Below are 26,123 nucleotides of genomic sequence, written 5' to 3'. Positions count from 1 at the left end.
ATACTTTGGTTGCCTACTGTATCTGAATGCAAATGATGAAGTGAAATGAGAAGAGAAACGATGCCTCAGTAAAAATTCACGATTGGACATTCCATAGAAATTCAGATTAGCTTTCATGGCCAAGCAGTATCTTTTGCTTTCTATTCCCTATTCTGTACACAAAATCATCAAATACAACTTGCTCCAAAGAATAATTGAAGTTGATTTCCCTTTGTGTTGGAACATTTCTATAATTTCAATATTTAAATATACACTTTAAATATATCTTTAACTAAGTAAAATAGAAAAGAAACTGTCCTCCAAGAAGGAAAGAAACTCAAGTCGATCTAACACAAGACATGTGAATATAATAGAGGCAATGCAACAGCCATAATTGAGGAAGGTTGTTTGATTGCTTCCTTTTTAGAAACCCATAAAGCCATTTATCTGTCCTGCTGTCATTACAGTTCTATTCTTTAAATAAAAATTTGAATTTGCCACAACTTTCACAGTTGAAGCAATTCCTTGAGTTTTTCACACACTGCAACAAACTCTGCGATGTGATCCCTTCAAACGATTAAGACCGACTGTTCCATGTTCTCTGCTACATTTTGGTCAAATATTGTTGCACATGAGATATCAAATACCCCGACTAGCAAACTGTGTGATGTATTTCCTAGTATGTTATCATGTACTATGTCTGTAGGCAACAGTGATCACACAACATCATTGCCCTGGCCAGACTACACAACCCATGACTTCCTCTATTATGTAACATTTGTAAACAGTGGGAGAAGGCAAGGTCGCATATATATTGTTCAGTTTCTGGCAAGGTTTTTCCTCCAAGCTGGGCTTGACAGATTGGTGTTGCATTGTGCGTGAAACTAGACTCTTCATTCAGACACCCAATAGCCACTTTCCTCCTTGACATGTCTTCCTTCTTGAGAAAAGCATATCACATGCATTGATTCAGTCAGTCGATAAAAGTGGTTCATCAAAATATTTCAGAGTGTTGTGTTTTTGTTTTTGTTGTTGTTGTTTGTTGTCTATGGCAAAAGATATAAATAGATGGATTACATAAAATGGCAAAGATCCTTATCATGAAAATAGATGCATTATATAAATGGGGCCCCACTGAAAATTATTTGCCCAAAGCAAAACCGATATCAAATCAAACAGTATTATCAACAGATCAATAATGAAATTAAACCTAATTCCTAAGTTGTACAGTATTAGCAAATCTGCAGCAATAAAGGTTAGCACATGTGTGCACAACAATACATCACACAACAACATCAATGGTGTTATGATGTGTAATGTATTTGAGCCTTCATCATGTATTTGCATCTTGGCTTTTATGCACATTTTAATAGAATAAATCAAATCTTAAAAACAAATACGATAAAATAAAGAATCTTCTGTTGGACTAAAGGACCATCTTCCTGAGAGATTTTCTGAAGTGAGATGGTCATGTGAGATGGTCTGCATTCAACTTGTCAGCCACCTTCTTTCCTACTCTTTACATTTGATTTCTAGAAATACATGCATTGCAAATCACTTTTATTCATGTGTAATGGTAATAATGTTATGGTCTTATTTACCTCGGGTAGCCTCTTCAGTATTAGCAATGCTCTTCCACAGGACCCTGCCATTATCATTACTCCCAGCATTATTACCAGGTATCCATTTTCAAGCCTGGGTCAAGAGGGGCATCGTAAGTAAAAATATTTCATTCAAGGCTGTAAACACTTGCCAAGACTCAAACTTGGGCCCTCTGTTTGAAAGTCAAGTATTATCCAATACTAATGAGTCCATATATAAAGGTAAAGGGAAATTGGACATTCAAAACAAAACAAACAAACTGAATTGTCTGTAAATTTGTGCCCTGGGTGTGTAACATTTTTCATAGTTTCTGCACCCTGTCAAGCTCCTGAAAAGAAAGATCCATGGAAAATTCTTGTTTTGCTACTCCTGTACATGTATACCAGCAATCACTGCACTGGCATTATGAAATGTTGATGTATATAAACTTCAGGGGCGGATCCAGAAATTCCATAAAGGGGAGGCACCTTTACAAAATTAAAGGGGTCATGGGCACCCCTCCCCCATTTTTTCTTTTTATTTCTTTTGTTTTAACTAAAAATAAAGAGAGGGTTGCGTGCCCGGTGTGCCCCCCTCTGGATCCGCCACTGAACTTTCACATCACAGTGTGCACTTTCTCACAGTCAAGCATACAAATTCTGTTACAATGTCACCAGAATGACTTTCAGTGATGATAGCTGGTGCTATGTCAGGAATATGGCAGTCTACACAAGGAGATGTGCATCATGAATCAGTCATGTATGAAAATATGTGAAGCTTTCGAGGGCAAGAGTCTCTCGATACGAAAGGGTCTATAGCAATGCATACTGTTTTAAAGTTCTACTTCAGGTGATTGATGTATTCTTCATCAAAAAGACAAAAACAATGTGGAATTTTCAGGAGGAGTGGGGGAAGATAGCCTAAGGTTGGAACAGGGCTTGGTATGGTTGCCAATACTTCAAATATATGCCAAACTTTTAAATCAAATGGCTAAATATGCACCAATATTTTCATTCCTCATTTGCACAGCAGAATAGTAAATTCCTTCAGAGTAGACTAACCAGGCATTCACACGTGCCGAGTTTACTTAATTTGAAACAATTTTGTAACCGAGCAAACTCGAATCAAGTTTGTAATTAGATTCTAAAAGTAAATGTAATTCAAAAAAAAAAAAAATCCAAGACCTGCAATTCAAAAAAAAATAATCCAAGTCTGTACTGAACCCCATAAAACGACAATTGATCATATCCCTTGCCAAAACAGTTGCTAGTTTTTCTCACAGCTTGTCAGGATCGGAGCTATCAAGGCAAATGTATAGACACTACTTTAATTTGTAGTTTTCATTATAAAAAAAAAAATCGTGTTAAGGGTAACTCTCTAAGTTATTGTTTCCTGGACTTGGCTGGAGGCTGTGTGCGCGTGTCAAGTTTACTGCAGCAAAAGTCAGTGATGTGCTCTTTAACAAAACGGCAATTGTGCACTAAAAACTACTGTGAGAATAAGTTCACGTCGAGGTCTTACCTTCCTGTTCTCTGACATCAGACCTGGGGAAATCGGGTCGAGGTACCTTGCTGACGGGTCCCCGGTTGAAGTCCCCGTTGCTGCCCTGCAGTCCGTGGCTCGAAGCTATTCCACGTAAATCCAGTGTGTTGTCGAGCAGAGCATTGATTTGACGGAAGATGTCGACGTTGTTGCCACCGCCACGAGCTGGCGTAGGGAGCCCCGGTGCCGGCGGGGGACAGTCGGCGCGAGACGCCTGGCTGCTGTTGATGAGATGCACTACTGGTGGTGTGCAATCAAATCGCACCCTTTTTTCCGCACTGCGCTGCAGATAGCCAGTTTTGAACTGAAAGATTAAAAAAGAAAAGTCACACAATACCGTTCATTTCAGAGTAACATTGCGCCGTTGTGTCTGAGCCTGACCGAGCCACGTCTGATTGAGGTAATTTGCACATCACATGTAACGTTAGAGATTTCGAGACGAGCAATTATATTGGAAGCTGCTGGGAGCTAGCTCTCCTTTTCTTTCTTATGGTGCGCCGTGCCCGTAGACGCACGCCTTCACACTTTAGAGCGCACTGTACATTCTTCTGAAACGTACCAGGGACCTCCCTGAACGTACAGTGTGTGGAGTGCACACGAAACGTGACGATGTGGGCGTGTCTTTCGGGTCAGCTTTCTGTGAGGTTGCCATGAAACGTCGAAACTTTTGACCAATCGCGAAGGACAATGTCTACAGGTTACAGATCTCCTCACGACGTGTTGTAGTATTAGTGCTCTACAGTATTTCAGAAAGTGCTTTGAATGTTACATTTTTGCACTTGAATTGGTGCTTACAGTGAATATTCCTTTCCTCCTGCTGATCTGTTGAATGGCAAACGGTCTGCACAAGTCTGTCTTTACAGCATGCAAACTATAATAACCCACAGTGAATGCAGTACCAACACACATCTAAAACGTTGCGTATGATAAAAAATATAATTTCAACGCCTTTGATATGTTTCACCTCAAGTTCCAGCTCCTAAAAACAAATCCTTGAACTTGGTATACAATCTAATTTGTGAAAGTGGAGGATAGAAATGAGAAACAAATTACAAAACATAATTACAGAGGGAATAGACTGACAAAGAAATCAAGAAAGCAAACGAAAACGGAGGGATTAGCCCGATATTGTGACAGTCTTTACCTATATCTAAAATACTACAAGTTGAAAGCCCGATTTAAAAAAAAAATGTATGTCATGTATCTTGATATAAATTTTTATGTACACGTTCATCTGTTTTTTTTTAAAGGAGCTACCGTTATGTGAAGCAGTAATCATGAGGGTTCCCCCCCCCCCCAATTTTCACTATTTGCACAGGTTGATACATCGACTCTTTCGTTTCTTTAGTGGAGTACAATAACTCACTTACACGTACACAAAATACACGGAGTAAGTGCAAAATTGATGGGCGTCTGTGAATTAATGATCCAAGTTACGAATAGAGGTGAGGAAACGCCTAGTGCAGTTCCAAGTCTGTGCACTTTAATATACACTTATCTAGTGAAGGGGTGTGACTCAAATTCAGTAATTATAAAGGATCACCTGTTTTGCAGTCAACCCTTGCTTCGCGAGAAATTCTTTGCTTTACTGCTGTAAAGCTATCATCCACCATATATGCATTTATCCATGTTGCAAGTAATTTCAAACATGACTAATGAATTAGATTCACACGTTTAACAACTGAGGTAAAAAAGCGAAGGAACTGTTGGACACTCGACTGTTGAGGGCGTAACATGTCATTTATACCCGACGAACATTGACTAAGTTAATATGCTGCAGACTTCACAAAACCATAGTTGGCCCAATATCAAGAAAAAGCAATTTAAATCATAAATCACGCAAGAATTCATTTGTTGATATCACCAAGATAAGACAGTTGGATTCAGGTCATTAAAGTTTGCGAAAAGACCTCGAAACACGTAAAGACGTGCAGAAGTTTCCTTGTGCAAACAACAAGCAAATAAGTTGATTCATATTTTTTCATGTCTTTTCTCCATTCGCCAGATACTTTTGGATAAAGTACGTGAAAGAGTTTTCACATCAAAGAATGTGCGAAATGAGGCATCATTGTCTTGTTAGGAACTGAAACAATTTATTAATAAACGTTTGACTTACTGCGGGCAGACTCATTCTTTTGCGTGTTTTGATCTATGTGAAGCTCTAAATTTTCCCCCTTCTCGGTGCAACTGCAGTGGGACACAAGCTGTTGGGGATTGGCAAGTTGACTGGTTGTGCTGGTTGTACGCATATACGGGTTGTGTTCGTTGGTGAGATGGCGGTGCTGTCCCCGTGACTCTCGCGGAGCGAATGTGGCCAGAGTCTAACTCTGATTGTCTAAGTCGTTCGGGACTAGTAAAGAAGAAGGGCCAAAGAAGACGCGCCAATGACAGTGCGCAGCCTCAGGGTTGTCACAACCTTCTGCACTGGCTTGAAAATGAGTGTGAGATCAGCGCCCGCGATTTATGCTAATGCATCCCTTTCAGACACATGGCAGCATGACATTATGATGTGGCCGCTCTTTGGTGACAATAACCGTTTTTGGGGTGGGTGAATGCCCAAAGTCATCTTCGTTACGTCTTACCCTCTTTATCGCCGGTGTGCGCAAGAACAATGAGCTGAAATTCCCGAAGAGGCATTTGACAATCCCACCAGGTTATCATCGAGTAGTTCATCCATGAACAGAAGGCGGAAGACACTGTCACAAATCTGGTATCTGGGCGTTGCCTTCAAGAACATCTTTCCGACAATCGGCGGGTGCCTGTCACAGCCATGCCTACCACGTCTTAACATAAGGTAAGAAACGGGTCTGCTGAAACGGCGCTGATTTAATCCCGGGCGAGCACAGATTTTTAGTCACGCCAAATATCCATTCTGATTAGTTACGTAACTGTCGTGTGCAAAGGGATTGAAAAAGAATGGTAATACAAATGATATGAAAATACCTCTCTCCTCGTTTAATGTAATGTCTCAAGACGAAAAAATTAATAATTGACAAGGTTTGACTTGGGACAACTGATCGACGCAGAATACGATCGAGAAATTCCCATGAAAAGTTCACTTTTCATTCATATTAATTTTCACGATAACAATGATGATGATAATGATGGTGATGATGACAGTGATGATATCGAAAGTAACAGAATAAAAAAGAACAATACTAAGTACTAAGTAATAGTGGTAGTAGAAAGGTTAATAGCAATGACAATGATATCAATAACAACGCTATCGTTAATGATATAATTGATACAATAAAACAATGATGATGATGATAATAATAATAATAATAATAATAATAATAATAATAATAATAATAATAATAATTATAATAATAATAATATTAACGATGATAATAATGATAATAATTATAATAATAATAATATTAACGATGATAATAATGATAATTATTACTATAATAATGATAATAATAATGATAATAATAATGATAATAAAAAGAAGAAAAAGAAGAAGGAGAAAAAGAAGACAAAATAGGCTTATTATGCAAAGCATATAAATGACATTATAATATCAACAATGGTGTGAGTCAATACATCACATGACTTACTCCAGCAGCATGACAAATCATGAATATTGTTCGGAAATCAATTAAGCAATTATTATGCTGTCGTGATTTTGGCAATCTCTTGCAGCCTCATCAAACTAGGAAACACTTGAGATAATGTTAAAGGCACATTCCTCCGCTCTGTCGACGTATCATCACCGGTATTCTTACATCACAGTAAATAACATCCGCCAAAAAAGCACCACATTCATGCAATAATAACATAATGTTCACAAGCGTGATGTTACCCATAATTTATACGATAAATCAAATTATATAATTTTCAAAAATAATAAACATACAATAATGTAATACAGGATAGTATGTAACAAAACGAAATCTCAAGCAGTGACCGTATTCTTCTGTCCAGTGTTTCATAGTAATAAGTACTATTATAAAGTAAAGAATACCCTCCATAAACAAGTATTTTCAACGATTAGTTTGAACAATTAATTCCATAGAATATATATATATATATATATATATATATATATATATATATATATTGTTGTAATACATTCTACACTTTTGTTTTCATTGAACTTGTACAGACAGCAAAAATGTGCTATTGGATTCAAAATTTAATTTGAATTGAATTAAAATGAATAGATAGGCATCTTTCAGTTTTTCTGACCACATCGTATAAAGAAATAAAAAAAAAAACAATAGCGGGAAGTTAGCACAACGATCACTTTGTTTGAGAGGATACATGATTCCATTTTCCATATTCCACCATCTCATTTTCTGCAATGCAAGCTAGAGGTTATTCAAATTTTGTAAAGAGTGAATTGAGTGAACATATGTAAATTACTAGAACCAATGAAGTCGTAACACATGCTTTGCGCATGCGTCATGTTTCGACTTCACGTTTCAGCTGTCGTTAACAGCCAAAATGTAGACAACTGTTACCAGCAAGTCTCGTCCTGAAAGACAGTTTAATACACATACAAACTAGGAGACAAAGTAGAACGCGAGACGCATGCGCACTGCTTCCACAATGAATGTTAATCACATATCTGTTGTCTGAATAGTCGACGAGACTAGTGCTTTGATATGGTTCCAACAGATGTTTCAAGGGCGATTATGGGGGTTCAGAAATATTCGTCTGGCAATCGAGTAACCATTATATGGAATTGAAAATTGTGTACTTGTTTTAAATTTCTGTATTGATTTAATCTACTTATTTTGCATACCATTTCTGAGTTGAATAGGAAATGAACTCAAACATCACAAGAGGAAGACACCTAAGATTCCAAGTTACAAACAAGTTTAATACCATTAATTATGACTTGTACACCTGCGTGTTTTCCATTTCATAGTCAGTATCTACCTAAGTTGTAAGCAGGTGGCGCGTTCAGTGCTTGGAACCAAGGTCCACTTGTCTTCCTCAATTTTCTTGAATTTCTTTTTCTTCAGACGGTATAATTTCATCTAATATTCAGACCAGATGATTGCGCAAAACATAGCAAGAGCAGGATCGGTTTTTTTTGTTTGTTTTTTGTTTTTTTTTTTGCCATTGAATATGATAAATCGCAAGACGGGAGAGTCAAAAGACGATGTCTATCAGCTGTCTTCAAATATTTCCGAGGTCGGAGAGAAAGCATGTAGATAAGTTCGAAAGGAGCAACAACAACAACAACAACACCACCACCAACAACAACAACAATAACAACGACAAGAACAAGAGAAAAGGAGCAGACGGGGGCAATAACATGACATATGTAAACTCTATAACAATTGCTATAATGTGTACGTTCACAGGAGATGGAAATTCTTAAACCTTCCAAAAAGCCCAACAACAACAAAAGAAACAGAAATTTTCAACACAACCCCTAACCCTAATCCCCTATAATTACATAGGTTATATACTTCGCTCGCAGTAAACCAGGCTGTGTCAAGGGAGTTTTCGTCGTGTTGTTGTGACATATATTCCGGCCCATATTCTTTTCATACGTCGTATTTTTTCTTTCTTTTCTTTTATAGCGATGTTGCTGAGTAGTAAGTGGTCCATATTAGTAATAAGCTGTTCATTAATGCAAAGACACCATAATTTGAACTGTTTCCATGAACATCTTGAACACACGATGCATAGTTAATGGTATCTGTGTTGAGAAGGCTATGAGCGGCATGCTATTGTTCACTGATCGGAGCACGTGGTGAAAAATGCCGCTGGGTGCTAAGGTGGCGAGTTAACTTCTGCATTTTAACAGGGGCATGCCACGTGATTTTTTTTCTTTTTTTTTTTTTATTAGAGCACGACAGTATCGGTCTTTTTGATTTCTGTAGGTTGTATTTGCCTGGGGCATTTGGAAAGCCGGCAATCCAAACATTGGTAACATACTTGTAAGATTGCATTCATAAAGTCAAGAGAAAGGTTGAAGTGATAGTGACATTGACATTGAGTCTCAGGAGGTCTGGGATTTAGGGCAAGGACGGGAAAGATTTTTTTTTTCTTTTTTTTTTTTAATTAGAGCACGACAGTATCGGTCTTTTTGACTTCTGTAGGTTGTATTTGCCTGGGGCATTATATATTGGAAAGCCGGCAATCCAAACATTGGCATACTTGTAGTGAAAGTGACATTGACATTGAGTCTCAGGAGGTCTGGGATTTAGGGCAAGGACGGGAAAGACGGCTTTCACCATCAAAGTCAAAGTGTGAAAACAAATAATTGACGACCTCTTCCAATTTTTTTTTAATGGGGGGGGGGGGGTACACGACGACATATAACGTGTTTTTTTTTTTTTTTTTGTATGATCGACCACAATTCCAAAGTTATGAACTAGCTGTGCAAAGTGAACGAAAAATCCACCAAAAGAAACTAATAGCCAGAGGTTGATGAGAAATGATTTCCGAAGATCACCAAAAAAAAGTTCAACAACTATTTTTGTTTTTTGTTTTATTTTGCTTTTTTTTCAAGTTAATGAATATAACAAAGAAACAAACATGGAACTGCCGTTGTGGTAATCTTATTCCTGCCCCTAGTGAACACAGTTTTGAGACCCCTGGACAGCTGTTACAAATAGGAACTCATCAAGTAATTGGGACTCCATGTACCCAGAACATATAGTCTAGCCATTTTGAAAAGGAACACATCTATAAGAACTGAATATAGAGGCGTAACAGTATCAGTCAGCATTCAGTATCTACTGTACTATTTTTATGCACATGATATTGTCATACGCATGCATGCTGACACATACACATGTACGAACGGCAGTGCATGGGAGAAGGTTTTGAACAGAACTGAGGCAAATGTTCAATACCCTGAACCGAAAACATGCAACATAACCTCTGCAAACATGTTTATATAAATGACTGTATATAGTAAACAATTGGGTGAAGCTACTTTGATGGGAGTTGAAACACAACAAGGTTTGATTTCAGTATATACAATTATTTTAAAGGGATTTCATCAGATAAATTATATCGCTATATGTGGTTCCCCAGTACTATTGTACCTTTAAACGGATTACACATCGAGCCTGCATAAAGATCGAAGAATGTATACGCGACAACAGCACAGCTTGCAAACAACTTACAGACCAGAGTTAGCGATGCGATAGAAATTCAAATTAGCATTGTCTGTATTAAATCGTTGATGACAACAATAATCTGAAGCCGAACCAGCAAGGAATTTGTCGACATTATTTTAAAGGGATTTCATCAGATAAATTATCGCTATATGTGGTTCCCCAGTACTAGTGTACCTTTAAACGGATTACACATCGAGCCTGCATAAAGATCGAAGAATGTATACGCGACAACAGCACAGCTTGCAAACAACTTACAGACCAGAGTTAGCGATGCGATAGAAATTCAAATTAGCATTGTCTGTATTAGATCGTTGATGACAACAATAATCTGAAGCCGAACCAGCAAGGAATTTGTCGACATTTGGAACCATTGGCATGAACTGAAATGTCTGTGGTCTCATTTGTTAGTTCATGGATAACACTATACTAACCACTAACCACGGACACTACCTTGTGTCCCTTTCCAAAGACAACGCTAGCTATCAGCCCCTTTCGAAACCATCATTTTGTTGGTATTGTATTGACACCCGTGCACAGTGTGTGTGTGTGTGTGTGTGTGTGTGTGTGTGTGTAATGTATTGGAAAGCAAGACTTGGGGGGGGGGGACGATACTGGTGAGTGGGTTAATTAAAAAAAAAAGAATTTAATGAAGAGTCAAGGAAATACAAAAAAAAAAGCAACTGATGATCATGAATTAGCAATTAAACCACACTAACGTACAAATGGTTTTTCTGTGAACCATGTGCTCACGCTAATTCCTAATTTGATGTTTAATTGGTGTTTGCCCATTCTTCTAGGAACTAGAACACAATCGTCTGTAACAAAAATATGAGCTGGAAATCAACGAGAGTTTCAGTTCAACGGACAGAGAACAAGGTAAGGCGATTTTGTACTCCTATATACCCTGTGTTGTGATGTATAGCCGGGAAATTTGTACGTGATGAAATAGTACAAAAATCGACTTAAAGGGGCAAAAGTCCGCCCCATTATCAAGCCGGCTTTCTACAAAAAAAAAAAGTAAATTCAGACGAACAGAGTGGATTAAAGAATTCATTAAAATTGACCCTGAAAAGGGAAAAAGTTATGAAATATTGCAATTTTCCATGTTTTCACAAATCAGTAATATTCATTGCAACCACACGTGGAATGGAATCAAGTCGGAGTAGGAAGCATTCTATGCATGATCCAATCATGGCAGTCTTGCAATAACCGGAGTTTTAGAGCAGGGGAAAAGGATGTGAGTTGCTGTATTATCTAAAAAAAAAAGGTAATATGAAAGATATTTTTGTGTCAAACCAATAGGACAATGACGTCACCATTACCTCTTTCAATTTGCATATATTCACTGAAATTATGTGAAACTTCGAAATTCCATATACCTTTTTTTTTTTAGTTTAAATGAAATGGCAATCATACTGTTCGTCTGATTTTACACGAAAGATTAAAGCCAAAAGAACACGTGGAACTGCAATTCAGAGCAGTGTTGACCGTTTTTGCATTAATTGTTAATATCAAAATGTCATAAACAGGTACATGTAAATTTATTTCCTTTATTTTCTTGACATTTCTGTCTAGTTGATGACTTACTCTTTAACTGTTAGCACCAGACAGAGGAAATGCGGCGCTGGATTTGTCAACGAATTTGTCTTAGAATTCTGCTTAATGTGTTCATCCCCAACCAAGATGCTATTTTGGTAACAGTTCGTTATTTCGAAGATTCATTATTCCGAAGTTTTGTCACTTCAAACGTGAAATAAAGCTCGTTATATCAAAGGCTCGTTATTCCGAAGGTTCATTGCTCCGAAGGTTCATCAGTCCGAAAATTAAATAGGGTTCGTTATTCCGAAGAGTCGTTAATCCGAGAATGAAATAAATTTTGTTATTCCGAAAATGAAAAACAGGTTTGTTATTCTAAGGGTTCGTTAATCCGATAAAGAAATAAGTTCGTATAATTCTGAAGGGTCGTTAATACGCACCTACTTTTCTCTTTTGGACGTACGAAACTTATTTTATGGTGTAAACGCATGCATAAGGAACCTTTGGAACGCAAGACATCACCCGATGTTATAAGTCATAATGTCCCTTTCACTGTATCATCGAAAATGAAATTATTTCCTGGCAATGCCTGGGGTGGGAATGATTCTAAAAAGAGCAGTGCCAACGCTATAATGTCTACCTTTGATAAATAAGACATCGTTGTTAACTTGCATTCACACGAGATATGAAAAAAGTTAAAGGTAGAGGAAAATTTGACAGTTGATTTAAAACTTATGAATTCGAATAGTATCTTTGCAGTCGCTAGATAAGAAGATTCCGACCTTTTCTGACATCATTATGGACTAAAAAACATATAGAAAAAATAATTAAAAATGAATAAATTTCTATCTTTTGATGAACACATTGTCAGATATTCCTCAAATTTTGCTGATGTGTTCTTCTGTTAATGTTGAGCACTGCTTTCACACAATCCACATATATTGGGCTTTGGTTTCCTTCAATGTTACAACACAAAATTTTCATAACTGACTCATATCATATTCACCCCAACAGGTATGATAAAAGAATACAAAAAAGAGAAACAAAACAAGGAGGCGCTCCTCTTAAAGTGCACTAAGTTACACTGTCCCAAAATTGAGCAAAGATGGACACACGATAAAGGAAATATTAAATTCGGCTCTGACCATAACATCGGGTCATTCATGAGGGATCGCCAGTGGAGTTTCCCAGGATCCAGCAGCGGTGGTAAAATCTGAGTGGAGCCATTGTATTTCCTTCCAGTGTCCCACTGGTCGATGGACACAAAACGTATGCAGAAAGGAAACAGCGGACGAGCAAAATTTCGGGGATGGCTCCATCCGCTTTCATCCGCTCCAGAAATTGACAGAATTGGCGAAAACATGCAGAACGGAAACAGAACGGACGTGGGTAGTATGTAGCGGGGATGTTAAACGGATGTTTATCGGAAGCCTAGCGGATGAAAGCGGATTGAAGGGGATGACAGCTCCGAAGGGGTAACCAGAGATGATTGCGAAACGGACGCCATAGCGGAAAGAGCGGATGCAGAGCGGATGAAGCGGATGCATCACGTACGCCTAACGGAAACAAACGCTTTGTCCATTCTAAATACTTTATATACGAGATGCATACGCTTACATCCTTTCTATTTCCGTGCTATTAACGATGTATAGACGTTCCATGTACCATATCTTTCCTCCCTCTTTCCGTTTTCAGCTGCAACGGATGTGAGTTGCGAGGATGCCCAGAGGATGCAGAGCGGATACAGCGGACGTTTAAGGGATGATAACGGACATACAACGTTTGGTGCTCGTATGTCGCGGATTTACATCGTACACGGCGGAAAGTTCATCCGTTCTATGCCAGCTTAAAACTTTTTGCGCGGATGAAATCGCAGTGGACGGATGCTCGATGGATGGAGCGTATGAAACACGTATGCGATGAGTACACAGCGGATGCGTAGCGTTTTCCAACGGATGGCAAGATTTTTTTTTTTTTTTTTTTTTTTTTTTTTTTGCATCCGTAAGTGCAGTGGGACCGGGCCTTAAAGATTCACGCCTTCGTGTAGCTTGGTGGTTCGGGTGCCATTGCGTGATCTTCTGTACAGGCGTCGTACTTAATTGCTTTGACTGTCGATTGGCTTTTCACATGTCCGATAATAATAATAATAATAATGATAATAATAATAATGATAATAATAATAATGATAATAATAATTGCATTTATATGGCGCTTCATACTGGTGTTTCTAAGCGCCCTGGTGCTATTCATCCAAAAATACTAGAAAACACAATAACATTAGCAAAACCTGCATAACAGTTACAAAAGAAGAAGAAAAAAATACATGTGATACAGTGATACAATAATTAATAACTGAATGTGTGCGCCTCCAGAAAAAAAAAGAAGAAGAAAGATTACAACTGATTAAACAGGTGAGTTTTGAGAAGAATTTTAAATGATTCAACAAATTAAGCATTCTGAATATAAAGAGGGAGTTTATTCCAAAGGGTGGGATCAATGGAAGAGTTACTTCACAGTAAATTGAAAATTCCATATTTGTATGACCATCCTTGCTCAATTTCGGGACAGCGCAATGCCTCCCTGCATCAGGGTGGTACCTAAATACACACAAGATAGCTATACGAATGTGAAATTTTCAATTTCGCACGAACTTTTGGCCCCGAACTTGGTCATAGCCAATCAAGAGCCAAAACAAATAATTATGATGCCTATATAGAAGCATACACGATGAAACCAGAATCACAATAAAAGGCAACATGACGATATGAATCTTTGTCATAAAATGAACCTTCGCAAGATCTTCGGGCTATTTTTGGTTTATCAAAGATTTAGCCGCCGCTCAAGAAGTGGCTGTCGGAGCCTGAGAAACTCCATCAGCGGTCATACGATGGCTTATTCAATGTGTCCTCACGAATGACCGAAGTTTATACGACCAACTGGGCCCCGTTGCTAGAAACTTTGCGTTTAAACGCAACTTGCAACTGATTGTCACTGGCCAATCAAAATCATTGTTGCATGCATGTCTTCTTAATAGGGCAGACTGTGACGAAAACTATAGCTCTGTTCGAGTTAACTTGTTTCGTCGCAGTAAAAAGAGATGCCACTCCAAAACGCTCTCACCATTAAGCCCAAAGGCACAGAGAATAAAGTACACGCAAAATCCATTCATGATTTTAGGTGCCCATTCCTGCAGGATTTATTGAGAGAGTTCTTTCGACGTGGACATTATTGCGAGAAGAGTTATCACACAGAGGTGCCTAGCAGCTCTTAGGTCTGCACTCAGCGACGTCTAGATATCTTCTGAAGACTGAAGGCAATATCACTATTTCTTGTCCCCTACAAAATTGCTGATCTATGAAAAACCACTATGAATGAAGGGAGAGTAAAATAGTCCTATTTGGACAGGTCAGCCATTTACAAAAAGGGGAAGGGTACATTAAGGGAAACAAAAAGAATACTAGCTTGGTCAAGTCAGCACATTGCTGCTACTAACTTTTGTTTTGTCTCGATTCCACACAAAGACATAAAATAGAAAATAACTCCTGACCAATCACACCACTGCCCCTTCTTACATAACTTATGTTACCTCTTGTCTGGAATAAGAAATAAAGAGTTATATAGTATCTTCACTCTTGACCAATCATAGAGAAGGTCATTCTTACATAACTTATGTTATTCATTGTCTGAAAACCTATTCAAAGGAACACAAAAGAAAATTACTTTTAACCAATCATCTCTCTGTCTGGACCAGCAATGTATATCTCTATTTCCTGCTAGCCTCCTACCCTAAGGGTTAAGACCAACTGACCTTTGAGATGTTTGTCCCTGGACAGGGGATTTATCTTACATCAAGCTCCTGAGGACTGCCACCTGTTGTGGTCTGGAGATGGGGATGTACTATATAGTGATATACATTTAAATGTGAAATGGACACTACTATACACATGGGGTATTTCCCACAAAATAATTGAGCTGACATGTGTGCATGTCACAGACATCCCCAACCTTCTAAGATGGAAACTATACAAGTTTAGAATGAAGGTTCTCAAACCTCATTATGAACATAGTTTACATGTAGACAAAATTTATAGCGTTTACACTGTTTAACCAGACTGGTTATTAAACTTACGAGACTAAATAGTCTATACTGTGCAATTCTAGCTCAACAGCTCACATGTAAACAATCAAAACATATAATAACTCAGAACAACTGTACATTTACTTTAGACAAATTTGAACATGGATCGTGGAAATTACTTGCAGATTGTAAACTTGTCTTTCTTTCTTTCTTTCTTTTTTTTTTCAAAAAAAGATTAAGGTTGAGTTCACCTCCTTGCTCTGCAAACATCCTTCTTTTCATCATCATAATTTCTCTAATGTTTTACATACAAGTCATGTACCCTTTCTCTGAGTACTTTGATTTTGTTAGTTTACTATAACTAATAAGTATTCTGGCATCACTATGCCATGTGCATACATTTAAGGCAGTTGCATATTGTGTACAAGTCATGCAGTATAAAAAGATTCACGATGACCACAGATAATTACACTCTGGCATCAATGATCAATAACATAGTGTATGAATGCGTCAGTGTTCCTGTGTTCATCATTGTCCTCAATAATGAAGTCCTCAGTGTCTTTCGTTCGTGATGTTTTCATTTCATCCAATGATAAAGTTCATCCGTTTACTGTTCATTCGAATTGAAACTCCAAACTCGTATAGGCAAGTGAGTGGCTATGCGATTATTTCATCCTAACACTTTTCACACTGGTGTGGGCAGAATCACAGTTCTACTGTTGTAGATACCACTACAAGTATAACATACAACATAAATTATCCTGAACTGCGACTTTAAATCCTACCAAAGGAAATCGGAATGTACTTTACATGTATACAACGTTAAGACACACACTTAATTCTTCAGATAAGAACATTCTTTCAGAATTCACTCATTGATCCTTATATATACCCACAGCATGTGTATAAGCCCTGGCATTATATCATACTATTATGGTATTATTCCTAGATGCGGGACAATGCATCTGCATTGCCGTTCATTCTTCCACTGCGGTGTTCCACCACCATCGGGTAAGACTGCAGTGCCAGGCTCCATCGCATAAGTCGAGCATTTTTGGTTTTGAGCTGTTTTAGCCAGCTCAGGGGGTTATGGTCTGTCTGAATGACAAATGACTGCCCAAACAAATATGGATGAAATTTCTCGACACTCCAAATTATGGCTAGGCACTCTTTCTCAATGATGGGGTAGTTCACTTCGCGGGGGAGCAACTTGCGACTAATGAATGCGACCGGGTGATCAACCCCCTCCTCATCTGTCTGGCTGAGCACAGCCCCTATGCCCCTATCACTAGCATCTACCTGCACAATGAAGGGAGCGGAGTAGTTTGGGCTCCTCAAAACTGGGGCAGAGGTCAGTGAACTTTTGAGTGTTTGGAAGGCTGCCTCACATTTTGGGTTCCATCTCACCAATTTAGGCTCTGATTTCCTCGTAAGGTCAGTGAGTGGGGAGGCTATTTCACTGTACTCCGGGATGAATTTCCGATAATATCCTGTTAGTCCTAGGAAGGCTCTAACGTCTGTTTTCGTGACTGGCCTAGGATATGATACTACAGCCTCAATCTTCGCAGGTTCAGGCTTCACCTTCCCCCCTCCAATCACAAAACCCAGGTACAATACCTCTCTCTCACCGAACTTGCACTTGGCTGGCTTGGCTGTCAAGCCTGCCTCTCTCAACCTCCCTAGCACATCCTTCAAGTGTTCTACATGCTCCTCCCATGTTTCACTAAAGATGACTATGTCATCAATGTACGCTGCTGCATAGGCCTGTGCGCCGCGCAAAACTTTGTCTACCAGCCGTTGGAATGTCGCAGGCGCCCCTTTCATTCCAAAAGGCATCACTGTGAACTCATATAGCCCAAAGGGCGTAATGAATGCAGATTTCTTGCGCGCTGCCTCCGTCAATTCGACTTGATAGTACCCTTTTGTGAGGTCAAGGGTGGATACATACTTGGCATTGCCTAGCCTGTCTATAAGTTCCTCGATGTTGGGTATTGGATAGCTATCAAAGACCGTGATTTCATTCAACTTTCTGTAGTCTACACACAGTCGCATGGATTGATCCTTTTTCGTCACTAGTACGATTGGGGATGCATATGGTGATGCAGACTCTTGAATTATCCCCATCTTCAACATCTCATCCAACTCTCTTTTCACTGTTTCCTTGACACTATGAGGTAAACGGTACGCGCGCTGGCGGACCGGCCTTTCAGAAGTAGTTTCAACCTCATGTTGCAAGATGTTTGTCCTACCGGGGATACTGCTTAGGGTCTCCCTAAACTCAGAAGTGATTGCTCTCACGTCATTGGCCTGTTCTTCGCTCAAGCGGTTAGAAATCTCTACTTCACTTTCACTATCTGCGCCTGGACTAATTAGTGGGGCAACAGGTATACTTGGATCAGTTTCCTCCTCTACTATCCTGGGCTGTGTGTACATTACAACCCCCTGCCTTGCATTCCACTTCTTCAGCATGTTTATGTGAAAGACCTGGTGTCGTTTTCTTTCTCCTACCTCTACTACATAGTCTACATCACTCACTTTTTGCACTATTCTGTATGGGCCTTGCCACTTTGCCAACAATTTGCTGCTTGAAGTTGGGAGAAGAACCAACACCTCATCCCCCACCTCTAGCATGCGAGCACGCGCTCCTTTGTCATACCACAGTTTCTGGCGCGTCTGCGCTGCCGACAAATTCTTGTGTGCTAGCTCTAGGTTCTCTGCCAATCTAGTCCTCATGTTCATTACATATGACAGGATTCCCTCTCCCTCAGTGATTTCGCCTGTCAATGTCTCCTTTAACACGTCTAGGGGCCCCCTCACACGATGACCATACAGAAGTTCAAATGGGGAGAAACCCGTGGACTCTTGGGGAACCTCCCGGTATGCGAACAGGACATAAGGAAGATGCTCATCCCAATTGCATTTTCCCTCATCCATGTACGGCTTTAGCATCCCTTTCAGTGTGGAATTGAAACGTTCTACTAGCCCGTTACTTTGGGGGTGATAGGGGCTCGTCCTTATCTTCCTGATTCCTAAGCTCTCGCACACTTGAACCATCAGTTTTGACATGAAATTGGAACCTTGGTCGGTGAGAATTTCTTGTGGTACCCCCACCCGAGAGAAAAGCTTGATGAGCTCATCAGCAATCTTGTCAGCATTGGTGGAACGAAGGGGGATTGCTTCTGGGTACCTCGTCGAGTAGTCACAAATGACAAGAATGTACATGTTGCCCTTCTTTGATTTGGGCAGGGGCCCCACTATATCTAGAGCAATTCGTTGGAATGGCTCACCTATGATGGGCACCTGAACCATGGGCACTTTACCACCCCTCTTGCTACTAGTCTTCTGGCAGGGCTCACATGTTCGAATATACTCTGAAACGTCTCTAAAAAGCCCTGGCCAGTAGTAATTCCGGAGGATCCTATCTTTTGTCTTTTCGACGCCCAGGTGCCCCGCCATGAGATTGTCATGGGCCATCCCCAGCAGCTCCCGCCGGTACTGTTTTGGAACTACTACTTGCCGAAACTCCTGCCCCTGGGTTGCCCCCTTTTTCCTCCAGTGCCGGAAGAGGATTCCCCCCTCCCAGTAGAAATAGCACTCGTCCCCTGCATCTGTGTCAGAGGGGAGGGCCTTTTCCCGAACCAATTTTAGAGTCCCATCCTCCCTTTGGTCCTTTCCTAGCTCAGATTTTGAGAGCATCAGTAGGCTTGGAGTAGCACACCTATCACTACCTACGTCTTTGTCATTTTGGGGTCTTCCTCCCTCATTCTTCCCTGTTTGCTGTTCAGCCAGCTTGGCTTGCTGCCCCCTTGTGACAACCATAACAGGGTCCTGCAGTTGCAATTCTTGCAATCTATCATTCAAAAGCTCATTGCCTAGTATCATGTCTACGGAGAGAGTGTCAATTACTCCTACCACAACATATCCCGAGATGGAGTATGGCTCACTCACAAGATGTATGAGGGCTAATGGGACATCAACCTCATTCCCTGTCACACCCCCTATCCTCACATTCTGCCCTGTGTAGGCATTAGCATGTACATGTTCTGGCCTCACTAATGTTTGGGTCGCACCCGTATCCCGTAACAACTGTATTTTCTTCCCATTCACATCAGCCTCGCTCATGTATGGCTTATGTTTAGGGTCCACTTGATCTGCCCGACATAAGTAGCCCTTAGCTACACCACTCCCCTTATCAGAGGGCCCTCCCCCCTGCTTATTAGGGCAGTTAGGGGCGATGTGGCCTGGCTTACCACATTTGTAACACTTTACTGCTTCCCGATCCTTTCTATTGTTCTGGGAGTTTTGAACTTGCCCCTTTGGTTTTTCCTTCCCAGCCTGGCCTGATGGGAGGTTATTGCTGTTCCCTCTATCAGTCCTAGGGCCCTTATAGGTATGGTTTAGGCTCCTCCTGGTAGTGGTATACTCGTCGGCTAGACTAATCAATTGCCCAAAATCAGCTGCATGGTTATCGAGTAACCACAGCTTCAAATCAGGAGGAACGTGATCCAGCAGGTTTTCTTGTAGGATCATGTCCTCAAGTTTCCTCACGTTCCCCTTTGCTCCTACTCCCTCTCCCCACCTATCAAATGCATCGCGCATCCTCGTTCCATACTCTACGTAGCTTTCATCCCCGCGTTTATTCATTCTCCGAAATTTTTGCCTGTAGGCATCTGGCGTTAGCTCATATTTAAGCAGAATTGCTTTTTTGATCACATCGTAGTTGCCACACACATCATCGTCTAGTCTAGAATAAGCTTCGCGTGCTTTCCCTGTGAGTAGGGGTGCTAGTCTTCCTGCCCACAACTCCTTTTCCCAACCGTGAAGTTTCGCAACTTTTTCAAAAGTGCGCAGAAACGCATCTACATCATCTCCTTCTTTGAGTCTGGGCAGCAATTCTTTCAAATTATCTGGCCTATGATGGGTCGCTGGCCCCTGCCTCTGCGCAGCATTTTGCGCTAATCGCACCTCCCTTTCCAGCTGTATACGAGCTTTTTCAATATTTTCTTCCTTCTCTAACTCTACGCGCCTAGTCTCAGCCTGAATTTCTGCCAGACGTAGCTCATGCTGCATCCTTTCGCTCTCAACGCGCAGTCGCATCATTTCGAGCTCTACATTACTTTCAGTTTGGGGAGCATTGCTAGATCCTGTCTCAGACCCTGTCTCCGACCCCGCGCCTGCTGAATTAACATGAGGCTGTAGCATTTCAATCAATTCGGCCTTACTAAGCCCGTCATGGGACAAGCCCAACTCATCACACTTCTCCCTCAACTCGGCCACCCTCATTTGTCGCAAGTCACTCATACTTATACTAATGTATGCGATAACCTTAACAGAAGACAAATGTGACCAATAATTCAAAGTACTCAAAAGTCATAGAATTACCTTAGCTCATAAAATACTATAATCCCATGTATCTAACGCTTAAGGATATTAGGATAATTTGTATTGTGATTAGCCTACACTGAAATTAAGCCACACACCTCAATTATCACATTTTACTTTAGCGTTCATGAAATACATATAAATTGAGCCACACCCTTGCAATTCCAGTTCTACTTTCACTTAGCTCCTTTTGGTGTCCGTCAAACGCTCTTCCTGCCTCTCGCAGCCAGTCACCTCCACAGCTCCTGCCGTCCGACGATCTGCTCCAGATCCAGCAAAATGAAGCATCCAAATCCTCCTGGATTATGTATCTGCTCCCCTCCAGTGGAACTGCTGCCACAGGCATCCGGATGTGACCACCAACAATTCACTCGTCTCCAGACGAAAATTGCGTGCTCCAGTGGATCAGTATGAATTGTTCCACTCAGCTTTAAATATGAGTATTTTGTAGACTTGTGGATTAACTTGAACTGCCCCTCTCTGCTTCAAAACTGCTTCTAGGACAGCGTCTTTCTATGGATCAGTTCGAGTTGAAACTGCTCCCAAACCGAAGACTGGAGAATTAATTTATTTTCTCCAACCAGCAAACTGCTCCGGATGCAATATCGAAGAACTGAGCACAGTACAGTTTATAGCTGTCTCCGTCGAAATCTCTACAGCCTACGTCTCGAAGCTAACAGACTTGATTTGATGGACTGGTGCGCTTGGCTTCCAGATCCCACTTGCTGCCACCAAGATGTGACGAAAACTATAGCTCTGTTCGAGTTAACTTGTTTCGTCGCAGTAAAAAGAGATGCCACTCCAAAACGCTCTCACCATTAAGCCCAAAGGCACAGAGAATAAAGTACACGCAAAATCCATTCATGATTTTAGGTGCCCATTCCTGCAGGATTTATTGAGAGAGTTCTTTCGACGTGGACATTATTGCGAGAAGAGTTATCACACAGAGGTGCCTAGCAGCTCTTAGGTCTGCACTCAGCGACGTCTAGATATCTTCTGAAGACTGAAGGCAATATCACTATTTCTTGTCCCCTACAAAATTGCTGATCTATGAAAAACCACTATGAATGAAGGGAGAGTAAAATAGTCCTATTTGGACAGGTCAGCCATTTACAAAAAGGGGAAGGGTACATTAAGGGAAACAAAAAGAATACTAGCTTGGTCAAGTCAGCACATTGCTGCTACTAACTTTTGTTTTGTCTCGATTCCACACAAAGACATAAAATAGAAAATAACTCCTGACCAATCACACCACTGCCCCTTCTTACATAACTTATGTTACCTCTTGTCTGGAATAAGAAATAAAGAGTTATATAGTATCTTCACTCTTGACCAATCATAGAGAAGGTCATTCTTACATAACTTATGTTATTCATTGTCTGAAAACCTATTCAAAGGAACACAAAAGAAAATTACTTTTAACCAATCATCTCTCTGTCTGGACCAGCAATGTATATCTCTATTTCCTGCTAGCCTCCTACCCTAAGGGTTAAGACCAACTGACCTTTGAGATGTTTGTCCCTGGACAGGGGATTTATCTTACATCAAGCTCCTGAGGACTGCCACCTGTTGTGGTCTGGAGATGGGGATGTACTATATAGTGATATACATTTAAATGTGAAATGGACACTACTATACACATGGGGTATTTCCCACAAAATAATTGAGCTGACATGTGTGCATGTCACACAGACCCTGAGCCAATCAGAATGGTTGTTTCAAAATTAGCAATAATTTGCAATTGATTGCAACTTTCTTGCAACGGGGCCCAGAACCGAATTTGAAAATATTACCTCTATCGTGTGTCCCTCTCTGCTCAATTTCGGGACTGTGTGATTCCCGCATTATGAATTAAACTGTAAAGCAATCTTTGATGGTGCATCGTTACAGTAAGTGTTGTAACAGAGAATGAATTATTGCTGTTCCCTCATTGGGTATCTAACTGAAATGCAAATGATATGACATAATATATTACATTGTTTGTTTTAAATGAACATGTCTGTTTCTTGTTCAAAGTTAATTAATCTGACGTCAATTAAATAAGTGGAGGCGCTTTTTTTTTTCAATATTAGCAAAATTTATCTTGTCTGTCGTCTTTTTTTCTGGGGGGGGGGGGATACACCCATAATATAAATTCGTTTCATTGATTTAGTTTGTTTTAGTTTGATTTTGAGTGCAGTTCGTTGTATTAGTAAACACAGCGCTGTTTGCATCTGTTTGTGCTACATGTCTGCTGAGGTGCCACTATCATTAACACTCGATGTTTGTTTTTTTTTTTTTTCCCCTTCATTTGATAGAACGTGACGTTTCTATACAGGTGATTTCCCGGGTTTACGACCAGACCCTTCCACACGCAGCAGTTTAAATTCATCTCTCGCGTGTGGCATCTGGAAACTTTACCCAGCAGCAATTCCTTCGACTATCAACGATAATAACATCAATGATAAAAACAAAAATAAGGATTCAAATGAAAGCGCAGACAGCCGTAGTACATAAACAAATGCCTGTCTGTCTGCCTGTTGTTGTTGTAAACATGGCTTCGCGCTCGCTCACCTGGAGAAAGATAGCGATAACTTCTCTTGCCAGACTGTTAGAAAATTCATGGAGGTGTTTCGCTTTGGTGGTGTTAAAAGAAGTGGAAGAAGAGCGTCCCCAGTAATTCAGTCAAACAAACATGGAGTATTATCAACACTTTCAAGTTTAAACTGACCATAGACAGTGGATATTCCATTGCTGTCTAGGACTTTCACTGCGTTTTTGTTTTGTTTCGTTTTGTTTCGAGGAAATACTATTTGTGTGTGTGTGTGTAAATTTGAAATGTGGCGTTTTCATTTTGATTATTTGGTGTAATTTCCTGTCTACGAAATGGCCACAGCGATTCCTTTCCTTACCTAGATGGGATCAGCATACTCCCACTAATTGAGTCAAAATGTTCGTGATTGTCATCCTCTAAATAGTAGTTTTTACATGGAACAGTTAATGTATGTATGTTATTCCTCCTCTCCTTCAAAGAAGATATGAAGAGTTTGAATTTTCAAAGGTCATCATTACATAGAGAAATATAACATTTTCAGTGATACTGCACTCATTTCATAACAAGAAATATTTTTGAAGATTTGACTTTAGAGAATTAAATTGAATTGAATTGAATTGAATATTACTATAATTATCACAAATTATGTCACAGATGCATTTGTAATCAAAATTGTTGAAATTGTAGAAACTAGATATAATGAGTATCATATTTGTATGTATTATGTTTGATTTCATGTTGATTAAAAAAATTGTAAATGATGCCATACGGAATATAAATAAATCAAATCAATCAAATCAAATATTTTTTTTTTTCACCAGCTTCAGTCTCAAATATCTCTAGCTGATAAAACTGGTTATGACTTTTTTTTTTTTTACATATGCAAGACAGACATGCAATGCAGACATATGCAAGCGTATGCTAAGGCATCATCGCCACAGTACAGGAGGCAAATAGATAGAAAGATATACCAATGCAAATGGAAATTGCCACACACGATTTAAAAAGATATGCTGAATTTTATTCCTGCTCATGTTTTTATACCATAATCTTCACATGCTGGCAAATTCATAATTTTGATAAAGAAAATAAATCTTGAGTGTTGTGCTCTCCAAAGCAAATTAATGCATTCAAGATTAATCTTTTAAATGCTTTCCCATACGGACAATGGTCTAAAGTTTGATATAGCTTTGGATGGACTGTGATTATTTTGTATCAACCACAAAGAAACTTCATTTCATCTGTAGGGAAGCCCGAGTGATGTGATTTCTGATAACCATGTCTGCAAACTTTATCAAGTTTGTCTCTATTAATTTTTCACATTTTAGACCCATTTACTTAACAACAAACACAAGAAACTATTAGGAAAATGCAATAATGGGTAAATACAATTCATTCCTCTCTCAAACTGCCTCCAAAATCTGAATCATAAAGAATAATACAAAACAAAAGTAAACATCACCCAGCAGGTCCTAATACTTTAGCCAATTAAAGACTAGTCCCGCTAAAGCTTGGGCTGGGGTGAATGGGAAATACATGTTAAAGGAAAATCAGTAAATGCCTGGAGACATGTATCAACATATAATAAAGCACATCGGAAATTAGCATGGTAAATTTGGGTACGGATATATCGATAGTGTTGGCATAACTTTCAAAATGAGCATCTTTACATCACCCCTTCGGACATCCTAACAAAGTTCTATCTAAGTTGCAACAATCTTGGGCATTTAACAGGATCTTAACAGAAATATGCAGCTCTCAAACATGTTTGTCTGTTTTTATTTATTTGTGTGAGCTTTGGAAAAGAGGGTGACATGGGATATTGGCTGTTTCATGGTATGGAGATTGCTGTATCTGGTCCCTCATAGCAAGTTGCCTTTATTTAGCTCTCTACTACAGTGCACTCCCATTATCATGAACATGATTGCAATGAAATTACAATATGTTACAACAAAGTAGAAATTCAGGTCCTATACTATTAATGCTTATGTATATTGATACCTTATTTGTAATGTTATAACAGAATCTTGATATAGCACAGGAAAACTGCTGGTTCCAAGAACTCCGTCACCTGTGAGTATAGGAGTCATCTGTAGTACTACTCCCTTCAATACATCCACTCAAGACAGCACACCGCTCTGCACAGTATCCCTTTTTTTTAATCTGCAGCTGCATCACGTATTTGTTGTAGACACAACACAATGGCACTGGGTTGTGCAAGAATGTAAACTTTACAAGGAGAAATATAAACGATGATTACTATTTGGCAACATGCTTGCTTTATAAACAATGAGATCGGTGACGTATGACCTCGACTCATTTTAAGCCCTGCGAAGGTCTTGACCCCACCTTTAACAGGGTTCATCTACAGTTTGAACAAAAGCCACAATTCTTATTG

At 39.6% G+C, this 26,123-nt stretch overlaps 1 protein-coding gene and 1 long non-coding RNA gene across 2 annotated transcripts in view; one reads left to right on the top strand and one right to left on the bottom strand.

Moving 5' to 3' along the window:
- Window positions 1-5,348, bottom strand: part of LOC140238199 (cytoplasmic polyadenylation element-binding protein 1-like) — a 30,594-nt gene extending 25,246 nt beyond the window's left edge. Inside the window, exons 1-2 of the mRNA XM_072318135.1 lie at window positions 5,219-5,348; window positions 3,082-3,406 (exon numbers count right to left, since the gene is read on the bottom strand). Coding sequence (XP_072174236.1) covers window positions 3,082-3,406; window positions 5,219-5,233 — 340 coding nt within the window. The 5' untranslated portion in view covers window positions 5,234-5,348. The remainder of the gene's footprint in view (window positions 1-3,081; window positions 3,407-5,218) is intronic.
- Window positions 5,349-5,358: 10 nt separating this feature from the next.
- LOC140237702 (uncharacterized) lies at window positions 5,359-24,508 on the top strand. The gene is made up of 3 exons (XR_011901862.1): window positions 5,359-5,896; window positions 10,994-11,072; window positions 23,490-24,508. It is a non-coding gene; the product is annotated as an uncharacterized lncRNA (long non-coding RNA).
- The last annotated feature ends 1,615 nt before the right edge of the window (window positions 24,509-26,123 follow it).

This window comes from Diadema setosum, chromosome 14 (genome assembly GCF_964275005.1).
Source record: "Diadema setosum chromosome 14, eeDiaSeto1, whole genome shotgun sequence".
In the NCBI taxonomy this organism is placed as follows: Eukaryota; Metazoa; Echinodermata; class Echinoidea; order Diadematoida; family Diadematidae; genus Diadema; species Diadema setosum.
Note: the sequence above shows the minus strand (reverse complement) of the source record. Positions and strands in the feature narration are given on the sequence as shown.